This window comes from Mobula hypostoma, chromosome 8 (genome assembly GCF_963921235.1).
Source record: "Mobula hypostoma chromosome 8, sMobHyp1.1, whole genome shotgun sequence".
Lineage (NCBI taxonomy): Eukaryota > Metazoa > Chordata > Chondrichthyes > Myliobatiformes > Myliobatidae > Mobula > Mobula hypostoma.
Genome location: NC_086104.1, coordinates 86,234,603 through 86,250,339, shown reverse-complemented (window position 1 = coordinate 86,250,339; position 15,737 = coordinate 86,234,603). Strand labels below are relative to the sequence as shown.

Genomic DNA, 15,737 nt, shown 5'->3' with positions numbered 1-15,737 from the left:
GTTGCTAGATCAAATAGTCTTCACTAATTGTCCTCTGTTTAGAACACCGTAGTCACTATCCTAGTAGATCTGGCCTGTGTAGGCCAAATTGAAAAGGTTGGATGTAGGGGCCAGAGTCAAGGGACGAGCTGGTGTTCAGCTCGCTGCTCTGCGAGATTTATTCATCTCTGCACTGAACTGAGGCTGTGACCTGCAACTAATGGGTTCCTGAAGCGGCTACAACAATGAACTGGCTTCGTGGCTATGGGCTCACTTTCGTTCTAAGTGTTATTTGTTTACTTTTTATTGTTTGCACTATTTGCTCTTTTTCCCCCCACACTGTGTGTTTGACAGTCTTTTTAACAGGTTCTATTGGGTTTCATTGCTTTTGTGACTGCCTGTAAGAAGACAAATTTCAAGGTTGTGCATACTTTAATAATAAATGTACTTTGAACTTCTTTTGAACTTTGGTTTGCTGCTTTTCTGTTTTATTGAAGGCTGACTTATCCTTAATTCACATGCTTTAACATCAACATTTCACACATTTGCTTGCAATGCGCTGTTGATTACAATGTGATGGTCCATTATCTCCTCAAATTTTCATTGCCGCAAGGGAATAATAAAATTGTTCACACAAAACATTTGAACAATTTTGTTTGCAAAAGCAGTCAACTTAATGAGCCAACTAAATTTCCTGCAAATGAGATTTTGAAAAAAAACCTATGGAACAACAAATAAAGTACCTAAATCATCGGGAATTTGCAGCTTCTCATCCAAGAGTGTGGGTGAATCCTTAGGTTCAGGTTGTATAGAGTAAACTGAAGAAATGCTGGGAAGTTGTGGCTCTGCACAAGTTGAAAATGCAGTGCTTGATCCTAAGAAAGAATGGAAAAGTATACATCATGAATACATCATGAAGTTGACTGAATTAATGCACTAAATCTATATTACAAAATGTAAAAGTCAATCTTATGTAAAGCACAAACATCAAAAAGCTTAAAGCTCTTTAATCATTTCTAAAATAATTTCCAAGATCAATTGGGATTCACATAAACTTCAGAAACATAAAACTATACAACAGAAGACAAGTCAGTGGTACTCTCTCCACAGATGCTGCCTGACCCATTCAGTTCCACCAGCATTTTGTTTGTTGCTGTCATTTACTTTTGTTGTAAAATACTGATTTTTCAAAAATAAAATTAAAACATGTTTTTAAAAGTGCAAGGCTCAGGATCATTCCAAAACGGATTGTGCATAGAACAGAGAAGTTTTCTTCCTCCAAGTTTCTGATTAATGTTTTTTTTACACACTCAAGTGGCCACTTTATTAGATATAGCTGAATGCAAATGAAAATCAGCCAATCACCTGGCAGCAACTTGATGTATAAAAGCATACAGACATGGTCAAGAGCTTCAGTTGTTGTTCAGAGCAAACATCAGATTGGACAAGAAATGTGATCTAAGTGACTTTGACTATAAGGCCATAAGACATAGATGCAGAATTAGGCCATTTGGCCCATCAAGTCTGCTGTGCTATTTCAACATGGCTGATCTATCATTCCTTTCAGCCCCAATCTCCTGCCTTCTCCCCATAGCCCTTTATGCCTGGACCAATCAAAAATCCATCAACCTCTGCCTTAAATATTCGTAAAAACTTGCACCCACAACTGCTTGTGGCAACAAATTCCACGATTCACCACACTCTGGCTAGAGAAATTCCTCCTTTTCTCAATTCTAAAAGAATGCCCCTCTATTTTGAGGCTGTGTCCTCTGGTCCTAAACTCTCTCACCATAGGAATCATCCCTTCCACATCCACTTTATCAAGATCTTTCACCATTCCATAGGTTTCAATTAGTTCTCCCCTTATTCCTTGAATTCTAGTGAATGAGGGGTGACCACGGAATGATTGCTGGCGGCAGACAGGGTGGCTTCATTATCTCTGTATGTACAGATCTCCCTGGGGTTTTCATGCATAACAATCTCCAGCGTTTACAGAAAATGGTGAGAAAAACAAAAAACATCCAGAGAGTGGCAGTTCTGAGTGTGAGAATGCCTTGTTAAAGAGAGAGGTCATGGGAGAATTGCCTGACAGAAGGGTGACAGTAACTCAAATAACCTTGTGTTACAACAGTGCTGTGCAGAACAGCATCTCTGAATGGAGAACACATTGAATTTTGAAGTGGATGGGCTACAGCAGAAGACTATGTATATCCACTCAGTGGCCACTTTATTAGGTACAGGAGGTACCCAATTAGGTGGCCATCGAGTGTACCCCAAACTCTGGCCAAGTTGACCTAAAAATCCCAAGATTAATCCATGAGTTTAGGAAGATGAGCAAGGTCACAAATATCAACAGCCATATAAAACAAACATAATTAGGAAAGCAAGCGAGGAAATACTTTAAATCTGAAATATCTCAAAGATCTCACAACAGAACTTAACTTAGTCTAAGAACAAAAATTATACATTATAAATTTCTCTCATAAAATCCTTAACTTTTGCCAGAAGGATTTTAACATTTAATGCTTACAAAAATAATTTTTATTTCTATAATTAAGCCAAAATATAGAATTAAACGTTTATAATAAAATGTAACATATAGTCACTGTCAGGGAATTGTCCACATGCTAAAAAATTTAATAAATTTCACACTTTCAGGCCTGAATGGAGACAAGTGAGACACAACATTGGAAAAAACATTTCAGGTAAAACAAAGTTCCAAAAGAGACCTCCAAAACCCAGCATCAAATTAAACATGTAGACACAGATTCAAAATACATCAAAGATACATTTAGTACTTCTGTCAGGAAATCACCATTCACAAGTGATCAAAACATTGAATAGTCCTCTCAGTCAGGTAAACTTCAAAAGCAATAACATGTCACAATGGGATGAAATGGAATAAGTAGAGAGATGATTTCTGAGTGTGTGAATTAAAAGGCTTTCTTCATAACTGAATCATATGATCCAGTGCACTCATACTAACAAATGGTCATTTTACAATGATTTCCGATATACTTATTAACCCGCAGATCACCCCAAGCAATCAAGACACTCAATAATTATTGTTAAAGAAATACAAAGCAAAATAGAACATAGAACAGTACAGCATATTACAGGCCCTTCCGCCCACAATATTGTGCCGACCCTCAAACCCTGCCTCCCATATAACCCCCCCACCTTAAATTCCTCTATATACCTGTCTAGTAGTCTCTTAAACTTCACGAGTGCATCTGCCTCCACCACTGACTCGGGCAGTGCATTCCACGCACCAACCACTCTCTGAGTAAAAAACCTTCCTCTAATATCCCCCTTGAACTTCCCACCCCTTACCTTAAAGCCATGTCCTCTTGTATTGAGCAGTGGTGCCCTGGGGAAGAGGCGCTGGCTATCCACTCTATCTATTTCTCTTATTATCTTGTACACCTCTATCATGTCTCCTGTCATCCTCCTTCTCTCCAAAGAGTAAAGCCCTAGCTCCGTTAATCTCTGATCATAATGCATACTCTCTAAACCAGGCAGCATCCTGGTAAATCTCCTCTGCACCCTTTCCAATGCTTCCACATCCTTCCTATAGTGAGGCGACCAGAACCGGACACAGTACTCCAAGTGTGGCCTAACCAGAGTTTTATAGAGATGCATCATTACATCGCAACTCTTAAACTCTATCCCTCGACTTATGAAAGCTAACACCCCATAAGCTTTCTTAACTACCCTATCCACCTGTGAGGCAACTTTCAGGGATCTGTGGACATGTACCCCCAGATCCCTCTGCTCCTCCACACTACCAAGTAACCTGCCATTTACTTTGTACTCTGCCTTGGAGTTTGTCCCTCCAAAATGTACCACCTCACACTTCTCCGGGTTGAACTCCATCTGCCACTTCTCAGCCCACTTCTGCATCCTATCAATGTCTCTCTGCAATCTTTGACAATCCTCTACACTATCTACAACACCACCAACCTTTGTGTCGTCTGCAAACTTGCCAACCCACCCTTCTATCCCCACATCCAGGTTGTTAATAAAAATCACGAAAAATAGAGGTCCCAGAACAGATCCTTGTGGGACACCACTAGTCACAATCCTCCAATCTGAATGTATTCCCTCCACCACGACCCTCTGCCTTCTGCAGGCAAGCCAATTCTGAATTCACCTGGCCAAACTTCCCTGGATCCCATGCCTTCTGACTTCCTGAATAAGCCTATCATGTGGAACCTTGTCAAATGCCTTACTAAAATCCATATAGATCACATCAACTGCACTACCCTCATCTATATGCCTGATCACCTCCTCAAAGAACTCTATCAGGCTTGTTAGACACGATCTGCCCTTCACAAAGCCATGCTGACTGTCCCTGATCAGACCATGATTCTCTAAATGCCCAGAGATCCTATCTCTAAGAATCTTTTCCAACAGCTTTCCCACCACAGATGTAAGGCTCACGGGTCTATAATTACCCGGACTATCCCTACTACCTTTTTTGAACAAGGGGACAACATTCGCCTCCCTCCAATCCTCCGGTACCATTCCTGTGGACAACGAGGACATAAAGATCCTAGCCAGAGGCTCAGCAATCTCTTCCCTCGCCTCGTGGAGCAGCCTGGGTAATATTCTGTCAGGCCCCGGGGACTTATCCACCCTAATGTATTTTAACAACTCCAACACCTCCTCTCCCTTAATATCAACATGCTCCAGAACATCAACCTCACTCATATTGTCCTCACCATCAAGTTCCCTCTGATTGGTGAATACCGAAGAGAAGTATTCATTGAGGACCTCGCTCACTTCCACAGCCCCCAGGCACATCTTCCCACCTTTATCTCTAATCGATCCTACCTTCACTCCTGTCATCCTTTTTTTCTTCACATAACTGAAGAATGCCTTGGGGTTTTCCTTTACCCTACTCGCCAAGGCCTTCTCATGACCCCTTCTTGCTCTTCTCAGCCTCTTCTTAAGCTCCTTTCTTGCTTCCCTATATTCCTCAATAGACCCATCTGATCCCTGCTTCCTAAACCTCTTGTATGCTGCTTTCTTCCACCTGACTAGATTTTCCACCTCACTTGTCACCCATGGTTCCTTCACCCTACCAATCTTTATCTTCCTCACCAGGACAAATTTATCCCTAACATCCTGCAAGAGATCTCTAAACATCGACCACATGTCCATAGTACATTTCCCTGCAAAAACATCATCCCAATTCACACCTGCAAGTTCTAGCCTCATAGCCTCATAATTTACCCTTCCCCAATTAAAAATTTTCCTGTCCTCTCTGATTCTGTGTTATATACAAATAAAACACTCAATTATACATCAAGTGTCGAGGTCACTGATTCTGGATGAAAAACAATGTTATCATTTCTATTCCATGACTTAACAACCAGAGTGAAATTAATCACAACTATTGGAATAAATAGAATTACAGGAAAAGTTGTTATACCCAACTTTTAGCACAGAATTTCTCAACTTAATTGCCAAACCATTCCATTCTTATTGAATTTTTGTTTCTCATTCAATTTTGGGGAGCATTTATAACAATATATGATGTTCATAATGTGTGGTTTACAAACTCTTAAGTTAATTTTGTAAAGAGACATTCTTAGGAAAAAGGTGAAAGAAAAATTCAATGATACAACTAAAGGGTGCTTCTGCAATTAAATGTTAAATGAAACATTTTGCGCAATCATTTAAGAAGTTTTATAAATAGCCAGTCAACATCTGTATCTGATTCAATATGTCTGCCCTTGACAGATGTTATAGAAGTCTAATGATATGGTGGGGCCTCACCTGCCCCTATTCAACATCAATGATCTGAATGAGGGCACCATGTATAACATATTTATGTCAGGTTATGTATTATTAAACAGCATGGCACTGTGAGGTCTGATGAGGATACAAAGAGGCTTGAAGAAAATAAAGAGGCAAAGTGAGTGGTAAAGGACACAGAAGATGGAATATAATGTAGCAAGACACCATGTCATCCATTTGAATAGTAAACCAGAGTATCTTTTTATATGGCAACGGTGTTTAGATGGACATGAATGCCATATACACTAATTGCTAAAGTCAATGGGAAGGTACACTGAGAAGTTAGAAAGATGAGTAGGTTAGCTTTTATTACAGTTAGGTCTGAATATAACAGTAAAAAAAAGATTTCTAAGAAGGCACAAGTCTGTTCTCACTCAAGGAGAAATATATAGAACTTCTGACAGAGGAAGTACCAAGAAGATTTACCAGACTGATTCCTAGGATGGGGGAGTCAGATCCTATGAAGAAGAATCAAGCATGCAGGACCCTGGCATACTCTCCAGAGTTTAGAAGAACAAGAGGTGATCTTACTGAAACTCTAATACTCCTATAATGGAACACAATAAGGGATGAGTTTTCTCCGGGCTAAGAGGCCTAGAATGAGGGATTCAGAGCCCCAGAACAAGGACTCAGTAATCTGAGACGGAGATAGGAAGAAATTTTTTCAGAGTACAGAGAATATTTGGAATTTCTGATTCAAGGCAGCTGTGGAGACTTACTTGATGAGATATTCAAGAAGGAGATTGATTTTTTTTGATAAAAGGAGAAAACGGCATTGAGGCAGCACAACATATTTAGTACATGAAATTGTACAGCACAACATTTTGGCCCTTTGGCCCATAATGTCTGTGCAGACTATGATGCTAATTTAAACTAATCCTTTCTGGTCTATGTCCCTTCATTCTCTGAATGTTCATGTGTCTATCTAAAAGAATCTGAAATATTATTGAATTGGCAAGATTTGAATGAATGCTGAAGCAAGCATTGGGCTGGTAAGTAACAGTGGAGTCAGGAAACAATATACTGTACCTTGTCACTAATACTGGAACAGAAATGAGCAATGAATGGAGAAAAATAAATATATTTGCTCTTGGAGATGAGAAATAGTGGCATCTTAAATCCACAGAATAATTCTGGAGTGTAAAGTACACTTAGTAAGAGAGTGAAACCAGATTAAAAATATTTACAAGCTGCTCCTTAATAATATTGCATGAACCATGAGGGTCAACTTCCCAGCTCTATTTTCTAACACACTGTTTCTGACACACAAACATTATCACCAAGTCCCTTCCATGGCCTGGCCTCAAACTTGGTCTGAACTAGATATTTCAAAGCTAATTAAACTTCTAAGTACATGGTGATGAAATTAAGGCATTATGAGCCAGGGGATATTAACATGAGTCCCAACAGAGCAATGGGAGTTTAGATTCAACAGAGTAAAAAAAATCTGTAATTAAACAAAAAAACCTAGCCTTAGTATCGTTATATAAAAGATTCACCTACTCCATTAACATAGTGGAAAACCACAGTCAGGATGGATCGGTAAAGCATCTCCTCCTCACTGAAATTCAGCACAACCACATCTCAAGTATGTTTTATTTCTATTATTTATTGAGATACAGTGTGGGATAGGCCCTTCTGGCCCTTCGAGCCACACTGCCGAAAAACTCACTGATTTAATCCTAGCCTAATCACAGGACAATTTACACTAACCAACTAACCTACCAACCAGTATATCTTTGGACTGCAGGAAGAAACTGGAGCACCCCGAGGAGACCCACACAGTCACAGGGAGAACGTACAAACTCGTTACAGGCAGTGACAGTTGAACCTGGGTCGCCAATACTGTAAAGCGTTGTGCTAACTACTACTGTGCCGCCCCCATGCTCACCATTTTCTCTCAACACCAATGACTGTGGAACTAGGCACAGCTCAAACACCATCTATAGTCTCACTAATGATGCACTGTTGTCAGCAGAATCTCAGATGGTGACGAGAAGACATACAGGAGTGAGATAAATCAGCTGGTTGAGTGGTGTCACAACAACAACAACCTTGCAATAAACATCAGCAAGACTAAGGAACTGAAAATTGACTTCAGGAACGGGAAATTGGGAGAACACACAGTAGTCATGACATAGCACACCAGCGCCTTCCCTGTCATTTTAGGGGATTTCAACCAGGCTAGCCTGAAGTAGTCTCTGAACTACCAGCAAAATATCACCTGTTGAACAGGAGGAGGCAACATACTGCACCACTGTTATATCGTCATGAAGAATGCTTCCCATACCCACACTTACGAAAGTCCCATCACTTGGCTGTACTTCTACTTCCAGCATATAGGCAGAGACTAAAGACCACAGCACTAGTGGTGAGGATCAAGAAGATATGCTCAAGGGAGGTGGAGGAGTGCTGATAGGACTGCTTTAAGTCAGTGGACTGGATAATATTCAGGGATTCATCCTCAAATCTGAATGAATACTGCACAGTTGTCACCAACTTCTTCAAGACCTGTGTAGATGACTGCACCTCCGTGAACTGGCAAGTACCTAATTTTGTTCGATTATTCAAGAAGGGAACCAGGGATAATCCTGGAAACAATTGACTGGTTAAGTCTCTCGTCAGTGGTAAGGAAGTTACTGAGGAGCATTCTTAGGGTTAGGATTTATGAGCATTTGGAAAACCATGGCCTATTAGGGAGAGCCAGCAAGGTTTTGTGCAGGGCAAGTCATGTTCGACCAACTTAACTGAGTTTTTTGACGAGGTGATGAGGGTTGTCTACATGGATTTCAGTAAGGTTTTTCTTTTTTCTTTTCATTGGACGCTCATCTAGAAGATTAAGATGTATGAGATCCATGGATTGGCCACTCGGATTTAGAACTGGCTTGTCCATAGAAGATAATGGATAGTGGTCAAAGGGATTTATTCTAGCTGGAGGTCTGTGATTAGTGGTGTTCTACTGAGACCTCTGCTGCTTTTGATATATATAAATAATCTGGGTGAAAATGTAGGATGGGTGGATTAATAAGTTCGCAGATGATACGAAGATTAGTGGCGTTGTGGATAGTGTAGAAGATTGGCAAAAAATAAAGCAGGATATGTATCAGTTGCAGGTATAGGCAGAGAGATAGCAGATGTAGTTTAACCTGGCAAAATGTGAAGTGTTACGGGGAAGCAGGTAGATGGGTTTGTTAAGCGAGACACAATACACTGATTATAAGTAAGCATATTAATCATTTATTCTACGAGTCTGTGGTGGCCAGTGCTATCATGTTTGCTGTTGTGTGCTGGGGCAGCAGGCTGAGGGTAGCAGACACCAACAGAATCAACAAACTCATTCGTAAGGCCAGTGATGTTGTGGGGATGGAACTGGACTCTCTGACAGTGGTGTCTGAAAAGAGGATGCTGTCCAAGTTGCATGCCATCTTGGATAACGTCTCCCATCTACAACATAATGTACTGGTTGGGCACAGGAGTACATTCAGCCAGAGACTCATTCCACTGAGATGCAACACAGAGCGTCATAGGAAGTCATTCCTGCCTGTGGCCATCAAACTTTACAACTCCTCCCTTGGAGGGTCAGACACCCTGAGCCAATAAGCTGGTCCTGGACTTATTTCCTGGCATAATTTACATATTACTACTTAACTATTTATGGTTTTATTACTATTTATTATTTATGGAGCAACTGTAACAAAAATCCAATTTCCCCCAGGATCAATAAAATATGACTATGACCATTTATAAACAACAGTAAACTATCAACCAAACATCTAAGTCAAACAAGTACTCATCTAAGCCACCCTAAGTTACAAAAACTGTGACATTAAATATTCAGTAACACTACAAACTCAACAAGTACTTCATTAAGTCTCCTCAAGTTACAGAACTACAAGAGTAATCCGCATGTGGGCCCTCCTATACTTGCAGCATACTTTCTCAATGGTTCTTCAGCATTGGCCGTGACCTCAGTGTGAAGAGGAGACCCTTAAGACAAAAAAAAAGCGAGCAAGTCTCTCGCATGTGCTATTGTTGAAACACTGTGGTGCACAGAACTGGTCACCATTGCCATGGCACTCAAAACGACCAATGGGAAAGAGCTGCTACATCCATACTTGCCTTTACGAGTCAAGGCACTGAGTTCAAAAGTCAGGATGTTATGCTGCAGCTTTATCAGACTCCAGTTAGTCTGCATTTGGAGTATTGTATGCTGCTCTGGTCACCTCATTATAGGAAAAATGTCGAGGCTTTGAAGAAGGTTCTGATGAGGTTTATAGGTTGCTGCCCTGATGCTGCAGATGAGGTTTGTAGGGCATATACCATAATGAGAAGTTGGACAAACTTGGGTTGTTTTCTCTTAAGCAGCAGAGGCTGAATGGAGATCTTATAGAGGTTTGTAAAATTATGAGAGTCATAGAAACAGTAGATGGATTCTATCTTTTTCCCATGGTGGAAGTGTCTAATATCAGAGAGCATGCATTTAAGGTGCAAGGTGCAAGTTCAAAGGAGATGTGAGGGGCAAATCTTTTTATTTTTAAAAACAGAGAATAGTGGGTGCCTGGAATACACTGCCTGGGGTGTTAGTAGAGATAGATAAATTGGGGATTTTTCAGAGATGTTTAGATGGGTACATGAATGTGAGGGAAATAGAAATACAGTATATAGACATTGTGTAGGCAGAAGGAATCAGTTTAGTTGGCCATTAAATTACTAATCTAATTGATTCAGTACAACATTGTGTTTCTGCGCTACACTATCCTATGTACATGTTCTACATTCTATTTGATATGTCACCAAAGACTCTTGCAAATATCTATAAATGTACAGTGGAGAGCATTCTGACTCGTTGTTTCATAGCCTGATATGGAGGCTGCAATGCACGGGGTTCTAGATTCAGCCAGCCCCATCACAGGCACAACCCTCTCCACCGAGGAGATCCATCATTTAGGACCCTCACCATCTGAGGCATGCCCTCTTCTCATTATTACCATTAAGGACAAGGTACAGGAGACTGAAGACCCATACTCAATGATTCAGAAACAGGTTCTTTCCCTCCACCATCAGATTTCTGAATGGTCCATAATCCCACTAACATAACCCCATTATTCCTTTTATTTTTGCACTATTTATTTATTTTGTAATTTATGGTAATCCTATGTCTTTGCACTTTACTGATGCTGCACAACAACAAATTTCACATCATATAGGACAGCAATAATAAACCTGATTACGAATCTGACTGCACTGTGCTAATTTACAGTATATATTTTAGATAGAATTTAACATTTTTCTTCAAGTGGTCATTTTATCGCTTCTTTTATTCTAATGTTGCCATTTTCTTTAATGTTTCTCAGATCTCAGAATAAACTTTCATATCACTTATACAATTATCATTTCGTTATTCACCATTCACAATTATTTTTTGATATTTAGCATGTCAAATACTTGAACATTTTGTACACTCTTGTATTAGATTCTAAATAATCTCAATACTCAATTTACAATTCCATTAAAACTACTACTCTTCCCTTTTATCACCATAGTAAGTGCAGTATATTGGTTTTCTGCAGCTCTTATGTTTTCTCATAGACTGCAAATAACACTAAGTGGTTTAATCTAAATTACAGTATGTACCATATGTCTACTGGCTACAAAAATGAACTAATAGTGTTCAATGCATCAAGTGGCATATTTAAAGAATGCAAAAACAAATACCATCAAACTATTAATTCTGCTTCTCTGTATCTCCTACCTGCAAGGACAGTAGGGTTGGAAGAATTCACCTTCTGCCAGCTGCAAGTAGTATCTGCATCAACAGCACCATCCACTGCACTGATATCTGATCCTTCATCAAATCTCTTCCACTGAGTTAAGGAAATCTTCGTTTCACTGAAATTATTCACACCATTTGAAGTTTCACTGCTAATACTCCCACCTAAGTGTTAAGACAAAAAGGTCACTTTCATATGCATGGAATATTGGTTGCCCTGTAGTACCATGAATATTATGTAATCTTTTTGAATATGCTGTTCAAAATATTTAATTGTCTAGGGCTTCATATTGGAAAATATTTTTCTTAACAAAACATTTTGAACCAAAAAAATAGTTTTACACATATTTAAAGTTTTGAAGCTTTTGTAACATTCCCAAACACAGAATTACTGTGTTGATCCACAATTAGAAAGGAGGAAGGTTTTGAAAACTGATCATAACCTTCCATCAAAAGTGCAAAGTAATTACAAGATTAACATGATACTCATGGACTTCATTAGTGTCCAAATTTATAACATTTAATCATCATATTTGCTCTCCCCACCCCCACCACTCCAAGGAACTGCCATATGTAACCACCAGTTATGTACATCAAACTGCTGGACTACTGTATTTCTAAACTCACTCTGACTGCGATTGCCACCACCCTTATGGCTTTTAAGTAACAATTGGTAAGAGTATAACTTGTCACAACTGTTCTCACCCACATGATGAAAAAAAGTTTTATACTATAAGGGATAGTTATAGATCCCAGTGATCCATACTAAAAATTCAGAAAGGAAGAAATGATATTGAACAAGAAGATCTAAAATGGCTGATGCAGGAATCCAATGGGCAAGTTAGTAATTTGAAGGTTTTAGTCACAACAGGCACAAAAAAGCTACAATATGAAAGCAGTGATAACAAGGTGCTGAAATACCCAACAAGACAGGCACCATTCTGAGGAAAAAGAAGCAGAGTGAACAGATGACAGTTTATTGACCTGAAAAGTTAACTTTTCTCTTTCTCTACAGATGCAGCCTGACCTTCAAAGCACTTCTAGCATTTTGTTATTTCACATTCCCAGCATTTAATTTTTTTCCCTCAATTGCAAAGGAACTCCATAGGACTTCTGAGTTTTGAATACTCTAGAGATATAACTTTATCTTAACAGTTCAGATTCATGGTGAATGTGCTGGCCTTTTCAAATTATAGAAAATCAGTCTGATGCTAGTGACCCGATTACTTAAACTGAAGATCCTGATAATGGCCCATTTGCATTAAAAAAAATTCTCTTGCAAATTCTTCTGTAAACTCCTGCACTTAGCTTCAAGCTAAAAAGAAGTTGTCATTAATGAAAGAAAGGACATTCAAACTTCAGTATAATTGATACGAAGATGTTTATGACAACAGATTTACTGCCACCTGAAAGTTGTCACAGTTAAATGCCCACCTGAGCCCTAGCAAATTAAAAAGTTCAAAATTCCTTCTAAAGCCTAATGAACCAAAATGTTAATGAATTCAAGTCTCACTTTTAGCTCTCAAATTGTATCCTTCTCGAGGTGGCTGAAGTTCATCTGAATTACTTTCTGGGTCACCAGTGCTACTGCTTCTCTGTATCGTGATCTGCAACAAAAAAGTGAGTTTAAGCATTTGTTTCTTCTTAACGTTAACATTATTGCAGGTTCATTACAACACACACAAGATGCTGAAGGAACTCAGCAGGTGAGGTAGTATCTATGGAAAGGTATAAAGAGTCGATGTTTCAGATCAAGACTCTTCATCAGGACTGGCCCATTACAACTAATTTCTGCATCCACTTGGGAGTGTCAAACTTCAGCAGACTCAGGTGGGCAGATAGCAGCTTTTATAAAAGAGAAAAAATAACAGAAGTTCCTTTATCAGAAAGGAATTTAAACCCTTTTTTTTCCTGGAATGGTCTCTTTTGTACAAGGTTGCTGGTTCCATTCTTCCCTCCTCTAACTGCCTATCACCCCTTCTCACTTGAATCCACCCATTGCTTGCTAACTCTTGCTCCAACCCTTCTTCCTTCCTCTTTATACTTGCCATCTTCCCTCAACTCTCAATCCAGATGACAGGAATTCTGCAGATGCTGGAAATTCAAGCAACACACATAAAAGTTGCTGGTGAACGCAGCAGGCCAGGCAGCATCTCTAGGAAGAGGTGCAGTCGACATTTCAGGCCGAGACCCTTCGTCAGGACTAACTGAAGGAAGAGTGAGTAAGGGATTTGAAAGTTGGAGGGGGAGGGGGAGATCCAAAATGATAGGAGAAGACAGGAGGGGGAGGGATGGAGCCAAGAGCTGGACAGGTGATAGGCAAAAGGGATACGAGAGGATCATGGGACAGGAGGTCCGGGAAGAAAGACGGGGGGGGGGGCCAGAGGATGGGCAAGGGGTATATTCAGAGGGACAGAGGGAGAAAAAGGAGAGTGAGAGAAAGAATGTGTGTATAAAAATAAGTAACAGATGGGGTACGAGGGGGAGGTGGGGCATTAGCGGAAGTTAGAGAAGTTGATGTTCATGCCATCAGGTTGGAGGCTACCCAGATGGAATATAAGGTGTTGTTCCTCCAACCTGAGTGTGGCTTCATCTCTACAGTAGAGGAGGCCGTGGATAGACATGTCAGAATGGGAATGGGATGTGGAATTAAAATGTGTGGCCACTGGGAGATCCTGCTTTCTCTGGCAGACAGAGCATAGGTGTTCAGCAAAACGGTCTCCCAGTCTGCGTCGGGTCTCGCCAATATATTAAAGGCCACATTGGGAGCACCGGACGCAGTATATCACCCCAGCCAACGCACAGGTGAAGTGTTGCCTCACCTGGAAGGACTGTTTGGGGCCCTGAATGGTGGTAAGGGAGGAAGTGTAAGGGCATGTGTAGCACTTGTTCTGCTTACACGGATAATTGCCAGGAGGGAGATCAGTGGGGAGGGATGGGGGGGACGAATGGACAAGGGAGTTGCGTAGGGAGCGATCCCTGCGGAATGCAGAGAGAGTGGGGGGGAGGGAAAGACGTGCTTAGTGGTGGGATCCTGTTGGAGGTGGCGGAAGTTACGGAGAATAATATGTTGGACCCGGAGGCTGGTGGGGTGGTAGGTGAGGACCAGGGGAACCCTATTCCTAGTGGGGTGGCGGGAGGATGGAGTGAGAGCAGATGTACGTGAAATGGGGGCGATGCGTTTAAGAGCAGAGTTGATAGTGGAGGAAGGGAAGCCCCTTTCTTTAAAAAAAGAAAGACATCTCCCTCATCCTGGAATGAAAAGCCTCATCCTGAGAGCAGATGCGGCAGAGATGGAGGAATTGCGAGAAGGGGATGGCGTTTTTGCAAGAGACAGGGTGAGAAGAGGAATAGTCCAGATAGCTGTGAGAGTCAGTAGGCTTATAGTAGACATCAGTACGGAGAATAATATGTTGGACCCAGAGGCTACGGAGAATAATATGTTGGACCCAGAGGCTACGGAGAATAATACGTTGGACCCGGAGGCTTACGGAGAATAATATGTTGGACTCAGAGGCTTACGGAGAATAATATGTTGGACCCGGAGGCCTACTGATCTCCCAGTGGCCACACATTTTAATTCCACATCCCATTCCCATTCTGATATGTCTATCCACGGCCTCCTCTACTGTAAAGATGAAGCCACACTCAGGTTGGAGGAACAACATCTTATATTCCATCTGGGCAGCCTCCAACCTGATGGCATGAACATCGACTTCTCTAACCTCCGCTAATGCCCCACTTCCCCCTCGTACCCCATCTGTTACTTATTTTTATACACACATTCTTTCTCTCACTCTCCTTTTTCTCCCTCTGTCCCTCTGAATATACCCCTTGCCCATCCTCTGGGTCCCCCCCCCGTCTTTCTTCCTGGACCTCCTGTCCCATGATCCTCTCATATCCCTTTTGCCTATCACCTGTCCAGCTCTTGGCTCCATCCCTCCCCCTCCTGTCTTCTCCTATCATTTTGGATCTCCCCCTCCCCCTCCAACTTTCAAATCCCTTACTCACTCTTCCTTCAGTTAGTCCTGACGAAGGGTCTCGGCCTGAAACGTCGACTGCACCTCTTTCTAGAGATGCTGCCTGGCCTGCTGCGTTCACCAGCAACTTTTATGTGTGTTGTCTCAATCCAGATGAAGGGTCTTGACATGAAATGTTGATTTGTTCATTTGCTTCCACAGAT

General features: G+C 41.0%; 1 protein-coding gene across 6 annotated transcripts in view; it reads right to left on the bottom strand.

The window, feature by feature from the left end:
- The window catches only part of ralgapa2 (Ral GTPase activating protein catalytic subunit alpha 2), a 538,758-nt gene that overhangs the window by 299,684 nt on the left and 223,337 nt on the right, over positions 1–15,737 (bottom strand). For all 6 annotated transcript variants that reach the window (XM_063056244.1, XM_063056246.1, XM_063056245.1 and 3 more), the window contains 3 exons: positions 13,068–13,161; positions 11,537–11,719; positions 723–854 (listed from right to left, as the gene is read on the bottom strand). In XM_063056244.1, the coding sequence (XP_062912314.1) occupies positions 723–854; positions 11,537–11,719; positions 13,068–13,161 (409 nt within the window). The remainder of the gene's footprint in view (positions 1–722; positions 855–11,536; positions 11,720–13,067; positions 13,162–15,737) is intronic.